The 11,197-nt window shown below is 30.0% G+C and overlaps 1 protein-coding gene across 1 annotated transcript; it reads left to right on the top strand.

The window, feature by feature from the left end:
- The first annotated feature begins 408 nt into the window (after nt 1-408).
- LOC149551770 (bidirectional sugar transporter SWEET3b-like) lies at nt 409-2,399 on the top strand. The gene is made up of 6 exons (XM_089790137.1): nt 409-445; nt 565-601; nt 705-927; nt 1,151-1,309; nt 1,399-1,518; nt 2,247-2,399. The coding sequence occupies exons 1-6, from the start codon at nt 409-411 to the stop codon at nt 2,397-2,399; spliced, it is 729 nt and encodes a 242-aa protein (XP_089646263.1).
- Nucleotides 2,400-11,197: the final 8,798 nt, after the last annotated feature.

The following is an 11,197-nucleotide window of genomic DNA, read 5'->3' as shown; positions in this document are numbered from 1 at the left end:
TTGAAACCTCATATAAAAGTCTCAAATAGATAGAAAATTCAAGTAGATACTAAGCAATCAGAAAGAAAGGCAGCCCCTCTAAAATTTATAAGTCATGGACAGTCATAAACTTGTAACTGAAAAGATCTTAGATATTTTCTTTATAACCTAAAGTAACTTGGAAATTTCAAGAAACTCTCAACAGTTTCTTAGAGTTTTAAAACTATTCTTTCATTTTCTGAATTATTATTGTTCTCAAGAGTCAAGACCCCATGTAAAGCATCAACCCGAATCTTAGCTTGCAAGCATACGTAGGCACAGGTTAATCAGGCGCCTATAAGTAAAGCCACCCTCATCTTCACACCAACTCATAACTAGACAGAAGTGCATTCATTGCTCTAATCTCTTCCTCTTAAGACAAGGGTAATAATGAATACATTCAGGCGTTGTGGTGCAGGCATTTTAGGTCATTACACTCTATTAACCTAATTGTGGTTATATACTGAATATTTTAGATTGATTTGATGAACCATAGGTGGTAGAATATACTTGTACTGAGTATTCGTGTGCTTGTCTGTGATTCAGGTAGTGTGTTTGCTTTGCTCATGTATGGAGCACCACTGTAAGTAACACTATATATGTCTTATCTATTAAAAAGTTTATGTGAGACATTCTTGTTTATAACAAGCTATTTGATTAGCTTTAATGTTTTAACATATGAATAGGAGTAACTTCAGAAGAGTGATGAGAAAGAAGACAACAGGAGAGATGTCAGGGATGCCCTATGCAGTAGGACTCTTCAACTGTCTTATCTACACCTTGTATGGATCCCCCCTTATCAGCAATGGATGGGATAATGCTCTTGTCATGGTTACCAATGTTGTGGGCTTTCTTCTTCAGTTTTGCTGCTGTGTCATCTACCTTTTCTTCGCTCCTCCTAAATCTAAGGTCAGGATTCTACCGCTTTTATATTATCTTGATGTTTTATATCATTATTTTGTTACTTCTTTGCAACTAATTTGTACTATGGTATTTACATTTTCTGAACTTCCACTAGTACAACAACAATATCTATATCACCTTGTTTGTGACCACTAGCATCTTTGTCTACACTAGTATTTCATTTGGTTTTGGAGGCTTTCAAGCTAGTAAGATATGAATGGCATGGCAGAGAACAATGGGTTTCATTTTAGGAGGAGTCCTGGTGATGTTTGCCATCATTGGAGGAACTTCCATATGGGGAATCAAAACATGTCATAAGAAAATGCTTGTGGGAACTAGTGGAATGGTGGCCAGTGTCATTCTCTTTGGATCTCCACTTTTTGATATTGTAAGCTACCTCCCTCACATTCATTAGATTCATAAGAAAATATTTCTAACGTTGCTACTATACCAACATATTTTTTAATTGTGTTATAGAGAAAAGTAATTCGGAGCAAGAGTGTGGAGTGCATGTCCTTTTACTTCTCAGTGTTCGCTTTCCTGGGTAGTCTGTTGTGGTTGGTGTATGGTGCTTTGAGCAGAGATATTCTTATCATGGTAATTATATTTTTAGTATATCATTTTGAATCATGTATTGTATCTTACATTTTAGTGGGATATTCTTATCATAATAACCATATGTTGAATATATATATATATATATTATTGAATATATATGATCAATATACTCTTCATTCAATCATTAACATGAGATTGATACACGATTCTTAAAAACAAATATATTAGAAATTATTTATAGAAGAGCAAGAGACACTTTTAGAAATCGACTTTCATATAGAAACCACATCACCAATTACTAGAGACTAAAAGTCATTACTTAGAATTACACTTTGAATCATCTTATGTAGAATTGAATTTGAATTTTTAAAATAAAATCTAATGGTTTCCAACTAGAAATTACCTATTAATGACACAAAGTCCCCACTTAGAAATGTATCTCATTAATTATGAAAGATCAAAAGTTACAACTTAGAACTCTATTTTAAATGTTCCTCTGTAAAATTGAAATTAGATTTTAACAATGAAAACCCAATAATTTTATACCATATCACATATAGATATCACTATCTTATAAGAAACAAAATGAATGTGTGTGTGTGTGTTAAATTGAGACTTCATATTTGTATAGAAAATTGAAATTATAAATCTAAAAATTCAATATTTTAGTTAATATTATTCCACCAATATTGAACATATTTAAAAAAAAAAATTCCTAAACAAATAAGTTTCTCCAACTGAGCTCATTTCATTTATGGTTCATGCAGGCTCCTAATTTTCTTGGAGTGCCACTAGCTTCGGTTCAAATGATATTATATTGCACTTACCGGCAAATGGCTGTTCAGTCAGAAAAAACGGCTATAGAAAATTGCCTTCAATTTCATCTCAGTCAACCAGATGTTGAGATGCAACTGAAGTGATATGATTTTATTTTTTGTATTTATGTTATTGGAAGGCTTTGTTTTCGCTAGATTTCAAGATTATGGGCATTGTATATTTTGTAAAATAATATAATAGAATTTCAATAAAATGTCAACAATTATTTGGTATTGCAAATTTGTCTATGATGTGATCATAGGTTTCAATAAGCACCATTCTTTTTTTGTATGGTAATGAAATATATTTTAAAATATAATTTCTTATTTGGTTGCAAATTTGTCTATGATGTGATTATAGATTTCGATAAGCACCGTTCTTTCTTTGTATGGTAATGAAATATATTTAAAAATATAATTTAATGAAGAAAAGGGTAATACTTATCTATATTTGAATTTTTTTACATCATATTATACATCTGCCTCAGATCTTTTGCCACCTTCTTTTCATAATATACAATTAAGCTTCTACAACAATCAACTTTATGAAATAGTGTAAATAGACTACAATTTCACTTCTTTTATGATATGATTTTCTTCCCACATTTTCCTCATTATATATTTTATCTTTATGAAATTCAGTTTTAAGTGGTAGTCAATTTTAGTCTTTTCTATGACCATTATTACAATCTAATCAGGACTACTATCTAAAGCAATATGTTAAAATGCACTGCCCACTAATATAAAGAATAATATAATAAACATAATATACATTACCCAATTATTGTAGTGCAATTTAGAGCAGTGAGAATGACTACCTTATAAACTTTTGTATTACTTAAATCGGATTAACAGCGGACAAACGAAAAACTACCATCGAATCTCTCAGCCCATATCATATTTGTTGCTACAAATAGACCTACAAGACCTTTATGGGCAGATTAAGCAAGAATGTCATATAGAGGTCTGGAATTTGACGCCCGGCCCTTTCTCATATCATTTTTTTTTTAATGATGGCTAAATTATTTTGTCTCTAAAAAAATTGGTTGTCAATATTTTGTTATAAAGTAATTTAATAGATAGTTTTTAAATTAAATATTTTATATTAAAAAATAATAAATATTAATTAGTAATATATAAAAAGTATGAATAATGTATAATTATAAATTAGTAATATATTTAAAAATCTCAAATAAAACTAACAAGTTTCTAAATGTATGTATGTTTAATATAATTATTTTACAAATTAAATTAAAAAATATATTATTGCTATAGAAAGATATCTAAACATAAAAATAAAAATAACATATATAATATAAAATAAAATATATCTCTCATACATATATATTCTGCATATTATAAAATCATTCTATGTATACAATTAAATACAATACTAAATTACTTATAACAAATTTTGATGATTTAGTTTTCTAAAAATTTATCTATACAGTCTAAAAAAATAATGGCCAATACAATTAGACCTACATATATGAACATAAAATATTAAAAGACAGGCATCCCATTATTTTTAAGATCAATCTCCTTAGATTTGCATACTCACAACTTGGATTCTACCCAATTGAAATCCATTTTTCATTAATTTACCTCACATGATGTTTATTAATGTTTATACTTAAAGCTATGACACAAAGTGTTTACTCTCACGATAATTAGGAATAGTATAAAAAAATATTATTTGGAAAGTGAGATTAATGTTTATATTATTTTACTAGGCAAGAGGATGAAACAATGTTGGAAAGTAATGTATAGAAACCTAGCTTAAGTTAAGAGATTGGACCTTTCTTAGTAATTTCTAAGTTGACTATTTTCTATACTTTCTAAGTTAATTGGATGTTTCTAAACTAGATAATTATCTTGTAATCTTGCTTTAATTTTGGAGGCAACACATTATCTGTATATACAAGTATGAAACTTTCTATTATCATTAGATCCGTTGAGAGATATTTTGGAGTTGCTCTCTTTTATGAGAATATTAGAAACTATATTTGTTGTTGTTATTATGTTTATTTTAGTGTTGTTATTAAATTTTTGTAATTAACTTTTGCACTTGTTATTGTAAATTCTTCATTTGGTATCAAAGCCACATGATTGTTAAGGGTACATTATAGTAAATACTTTATCAATCCCAAAGTTTGATTGGGTTATTTATGAATTTATTGGTCAATTAAAATGAAAACATTGTTTTATAAGCAATGATTTTTGGGACATTATACAATTAGGGTATAATGAGACTTGTGATTGGGATGATCTTCAAGAAAATGAAAAAAATAGTATTAAGAAGGAAGGTGAGAGGACAAATTCAATGGATCCATTTCACATTCAAACAACTCTTGATAAGATATTGTTTCCTAGAATTGTCGATGTAAAAGACAACTAAGGATGCCTAAAATAATCTAAAAGAAGCTTACTAGGGTAGTGATTAGATCAAGGTTGTCAAGTCACAAACCTTGAAAAGATAATTTGAGCCTTTGATTCAATTACATGAAACTAAGAATGTGAGTCATGATTATTGTGTAAGTGTCAAAGATGTAGTTAATAAAATGGTCACTTTGGGTGAAATTATGAGAAAAGAATTTGTGATACAAAAAGTGTTATAATCACCAACACCAAGATGGAATAATGTTACCATTATTATTGAGGAGAGAAATATTTATGCACCCTAGAGTATTGATAACCTTGTTGGATATCTCATGTCACATGAGGAAAGATTCAAAGATTCATTTATAGATCTTAATGAGAAGGATTTCTCTTCTCAATTATATTTTTTGAAGAATGGAAGTGTTAACAATAGCACCAAAATAGGTCAAGCCTAAGGAAGAGGTCAAAATATGGTATTTTCCAAGAGGAACTAGAGGAAGAAGAATTGGTCAAAGAGGAAGAGGTAGAGATAGAGGTAGATTTGATTAACAAAATATTCAATATTACCATTTCAATAAGTATGGTCATTTTGTGAATGATTTTGGATTGAAATCAAGAAATAATAATGACAAAAGGAGTGATGAACCTTCTTCAAGAAATTTATTCTTGTCTTTTGATAAAGCTGAAACTAATATCAATGAGATTTTCTATTTAGATTATGGGTGCTCTAGTCACATGTCTAGTAATAGAAAACTATTTTTTTAACTTAATGAGGCTTTTAAATACAAGATTGTGCTTGGTAATGACAACACTATGGAGGTTTCATTAAAAGAGACAATGGACACCTGGATACAATAGAAAGTATGAAATTTTTTCAAGACAATTTTTACACTCCAAAGTTGAAGCACAATTTATTGAGTGTTAGACAGTTGGGTAAGTGCACCAAGTTGTGGTGCCAAAAAGATGACACCTTTTTTTTTCATTCTAATTTTGCAAAGCATGCATGTGCTATAGTGCATCCGCACTATAGCATGCACGCACTATGGCATGGGTGTGCCAAGCCATAGCGTGCACATGCTATAGTGTGTACGCATTAAAGCACGTGCACACTTTTAAATTTTTTTTTTTTTACAAAGCGCGTACACGCTATTTAAAAGTAAATTTAAAAGGCTTTAAATAGCGTGTGCGCGCTATAGCGTGCACGCACTATAGGGCACACGTGCTATTTAAAGCTTTACATTCTACCAAGCCTAATGTTTGGCTTTGTCTTGGGGATCCAACCCAAAGCTTTGGAGTCTATAAACTAGTCTAAGACGTGTTTTTCTGCAAACATACAAAAAATGATTGATTTCTCTTGTGTGGTCTCCTTCCAGTTTCTTCATGGTTGAGCATCGATAAAATCATGTTACATGACATTGTAGGTCTCTGTGTTAGCCACACAACCATATAATTTATTTTTTATTTGAACTATTTCAAGCCTTTCATCTATAATTTCTTTTGAATGTATGTCCATTTTTTGTCAAAAACCAACATGTACTAATTGGGCTGTAGATTTTAGCTTGTTCATCGAATTTTGCAACAACTTAAATTTTTAGAAACTAGACTCCATTCTACACACTTTAAAAAAAGAAGTTTTGATTTTAGATTAGTTTTCAATCATGTCTAGGGGTAGCACACAGATATTTCACATTTTTGGGATGTGTCTAATTAAAAAATTCATTAAAAAAAATACACATTATAAAATTACCCAAAAAATCTAGGATAAACTACATAGTGTTAGGTAACTTTTGACTAGAGCAATTAAATATTTTCAAAAAATAAGTTAAAATTTTGGGGGCCCACACTTTGTACTATGTTATGTTTTTTTTGGAATAAATAGTACCACTTTCTGTGGCCCCCTTTTTTGAGGACCTAAAACTAAACCATTTTGAAAAAAAATTAGTAGTTTAGAAAGTAGATTCAAAGGACTATGACATTTGTTTTTGTCATATCTTAAAATTTTGAGCGTAACTATCATCAAATTCTTGTTGAAGTTCAGAAATTGCTGATTTTAGGAAAAAGGTGTCCACTTATACCCCCCTTTTGGCACCGCAACTTGGTGCACTTACCCAGCTATGTAAAAATAGTTATAAGGTTTTGTTTGAAAATAAAAGAGTGTAGAACATATGATAAAAATTAAGACAATCAAGTCACAAATTAGGATGTTTTGCATTGAGGTTTGGTGAAAATAGAAGTCAACTTGTTAATATAGCTTAAGAGGATAGGTGTTGGTTGTGGAACTTTAGATATGGACATTTGAATTTCAATGGATTGAAGTTTCTTACATAAAAGGATTTGATTGTTAGGTTCTCTAAGCTTAAATAACAAAAATAACTTGTAAAGATTATGCTAAAGGAAATCATGCTTGAGATAATAATTCTCTATAGGACAAGCATGGAGGGTCCATTACCCACTTTAAAAGATTCCATCTAATATTTTTGGTCCTATGTAGATTAAGAATTTGTGTAAGTCATCATACTTTATTACCTTCATTTTTTATTATTGAAGCTATTGTTGCATTTATCTTTTGAAGTCAAAAGATGAATCTTTTGTTCCTTTAAAAAAGTTTAAATCTCTTTTGAAAAATGACAAGGGTTAAAAAATGAAATATTCAAGTACTAATTGTGGAGGTGCATTTTTTTTCTAACGAATTTAAGAGTTTTTGCAATTTACCTGGAATTAAAAGATAATTCACCAATACATACACATATTAATAGAATGTGGTGACTGAAAGAAAAAACTATATAATGGTTGAAATAGCAATAAGTATGTTACAAACTAAAGGGTTGGGAAATACTCTTTGATTTGATGCAAATACTATATTTGTATACATCCTCAATTAGTGTTCAACTAGAGAACTTTTAATGACGTCTTCCTATGCAACATAGTATGCCAAAAATCCTAATGTTACTCATTTTATAGTTTTTTGTTATTTAGCCTATGTACATGTTTGTCTAGAAAAGGAAAAATTTGGGTTCTAAGAGGACCAGTAGTATACTTTTTTGGGATATAATGATTATAGAAAGTCTTAGAAGTTGCATAAAACTATTACTAACGATATTATTGTTTGAAGAGATGCAATTTTTGATGAAGTGAGAATTTGTGGTCATGAAAAAGACCATTTTGAGAAATCTAATTCTATTTTAAATGACAATTTTATTATTGATATTAATTATGGGAAGCCAATTGATAATTCAATTCTAAGTGACCACACAACCCAACTACTAGTTCTTCAAAATCATGTGTATTGCCAAAATTTTTGTCATATAAAATCAAGAAATTGTTAAAGGAACCAAAGTCTCCTTTGAGTCATTGAACCTTGAACTTGAATTGGTAATGACAACACTATAGAGGTTTCATTAAAAGAGACAATGGACACCTGGATACAATAGAAAGTATGAAAATTTTTCAAGACAATTTTTACACTCCAAAGTTGAAGCACAATTTATTGAGTGTTAGACAGTTGGGTAAGTGCACCAAGTTGTGTTGCCAAAAAGATAACACCTTTTTTTTCATTCTAGTTTTGCAAAGCATGCATGCGCTATAGTGCATCTGCACTATAGCATGCACGCACTATGGCATGGGTGTGCCAAGCCATAGCGCGCACGTGCTATAGTGTGTATGCATTAAAGCACGTGCACATTTTTAATTTTTTTTTTTTTTACAAAGCGCATACACACTATTTAAACGTAAATTTAAAAGGCTTTAAATAGCGTGTGCGCGCTATAGCGTGCACGCACTATAGGCCACACGTGCTATTTAAAGCTTTACATTCTACCAAGCCTAATGTTTGGCTTTGCCTTGGGGATCCAACCCAAAGCTTTGGAGTCTATAAACTAGTCTCAGACGTGTTTTTCCTGCAAACATACAAAAAATGATTGATTTCTATTGTGTGGTCTCCTTCCAGTTTCTTCATGGTTGAGCATCGATAAAATCATGTTACATGACATTATAGGTCTCTGTGTTGGCCACACAACCATATAATTTATTTTTTATTTGAACTATTTCAAGCCTTTCATCTATAATTTCTTTTGAATGTATGTCTATTTTTTGTCAAAAATCAACATGTACTAATTGGATTGTAGATTTTAGCTCGTTCATCGAATTTTGAAACAACTTAGTTTTTTAGAAACTAGACTCCATTCTACACACTTTGAAAAAGAAGTTTTGATTTTAGATTAGTTTTCAATCATTTCTAGGGGGAGCACACAGATATTTCACATTTTTGGGATGTGTCTAAATAAAAAATTCATTAAAAAAAAATACACATTATAAAATTACCCAAAAAATTTGGGATAAACTACATAGTGTTAGGTAACTTTTGACTAGAGCGATTAAATATTTTCAAAAAATAAGTTAAAATTTTGGGGGGCCACACTTTGTACTATGTTCTTTTTTTTGGAATAATCAGTACCACTTTTTGTGGCCCCCTTTTTTGAGGACTTAAAACTAAACCATTTTGAAAAAAAATTAGTAGTTTAGAAAGTAGATTCAAAGGACTATGACATTTGTTTTTGTCATATCTTAAAATTTTGAGCGTAACTATCATCAAATTCTTCTTGAAGTCCAGAAATTGCTGATTTTAGGAAAAAGGTGTCCACTTATACCCCCCTTTTGGTACCGCAACTTGGTGCACTTACCCAGCTATGTAAAAATAGTTATAAGGTTTTGTTTGAAAATAAAAGAGTGTAGAACATATGATAAAAATTAAGACAATCAAGTCACAAATTAGGATGTTTTGCATTGAGGTTTGGTGAACATAGAAGTCAACTTGTTAATATAGCTTAAGAGGATAGGTGTTGGTTGTGGAACTTTAGATATGGACATTTGAATTTCAATGGATTGAAGTTTCTTACATAAAAGGATTTGATTGTTAGGTTCTCTAAGGTTAAATAAAAAAAATAACTTGTAAAGATTATGCTAAAGGAAATCATGCTTGAGATAATAATTCTCTATAGGACAAGCATGGAGGGTCCATTACCTACTTTAAAAGATTCCATCTAATATTTTTGGGCCTATGTAGATTAAGAATTTGTGTAAGTCATCATACTTTATTACCTTCATTTTTTATTATTGAAGCTATTGTTGCATTTATCTTTTGAAGTCAAAAGATGAATCTTTTGTTCCTTTAAAAAAGTTTAAATCTCTTGTGAAAAATGACAAGGGTTAAATAATGAAATATTGAAGTACTAATTGTGGAGGTGCATTTTTTTTCTAACGAGTTTAAGAGTTTTTGCAATTTACCTGGAATTAAAAGATAATTCACCAATACATACACATATTAATAGAATGTGGCGACTGAAAGAAAAAACTATATAATGGTTGAAATAGCAATAAGTATGTTACAAACTAAAGGGTTAAGAAATACTCTTTGATTTGATGCAAATACTATATTTGTATACATACTCAATTAGAGTTCAACTAGAGAACTTTTAATGATGTCTTCCTATGCAACATAGTATGCCAAAAATCCTAGTGTTACTCATTTTAGAGTTTTTTGTTATTTAGCCTATGTACATGTTTGTCTAGAAAAGGAAAAATTTGGGTTCTAAGAGGACCAGTAGCATACTTTTTTGGGGTATAATGATTATAGAAAGTCTTAGAAGTTGCATAAAACTATTACTAACAATATTATTATTTGAAGAGATGCAATTTTTGATGAAGTGAGAATTTATGGTCATGAAAAAGACCATTTTGAGAAATCTAATTCTATTTTAAATGACAATTTTATTATTGATATTAATTATGGGAAGCCAATTGATAATTCAATTCTAAGTGACCACACAACCCAACTACTAGTTCTTCAAAATCATGTGTATTGCCAAAAATTTTGTCATATAAAATCAAGAAATTGTTAAAGGAACCAAAGTCTCCTTTGAGTTATTGAACCTTGAACTTGAATCCCGTCAAGCTTCAAAGTCCAAGTTCATTATCTCTTTTAAATACCATGGTTGTTTTTTCTTGGCTTCCATACATCTTGTCAAAGTTATGATAAGCTCAAACCGTTGAACTTCAACCAATGAACCTCAAGGTTAGAGGTTCAATTATTCTATATTAGTGAAGTTATTTTAGTTTACCACTTGCCAAATCATGTTTTATGCTCAAAGATAGAAGCACTCCTTCCTAATTTTGAACTTCAATCTTCATTTTATGTGGTTATGTTGGATGCAATTGATGGTGATGAAGTAAAAAAGGGAGATTGTTGACAACTAATGTTGATGGTGTAAAAATGATATTGTTAGATAGTAGTGAATTTAATGAAGATGAAGATTAGAATAGAGTTTTAAAGTATATGTGAAAGAGTCATGTTAGTTGTTATATTGTCATTGATCTAGGGCTATTTGACTATACCAATTAATGTGAGTTGCAACCATCAAAAGGATGTGATGTTGTATAAATAAGTTTAAGAAAAAGTATAAAGATTTGATGAAAAGTGATGTTAACTATGTGAACCTAATTGGGGAACTAATAAATTAGTCTATGAT

The sequence above is a fragment of the Cupressus sempervirens genome, chromosome 6 (genome assembly GCF_028749045.1).
Source record: "Cupressus sempervirens isolate cs-2001-9-10 chromosome 6, ASM2874904v1, whole genome shotgun sequence".
Classification (NCBI taxonomy): domain Eukaryota; kingdom Viridiplantae; phylum Streptophyta; class Pinopsida; order Cupressales; family Cupressaceae; genus Cupressus; species Cupressus sempervirens.
Note: the sequence above shows the minus strand (reverse complement) of the source record. Positions and strands in the feature narration are given on the sequence as shown.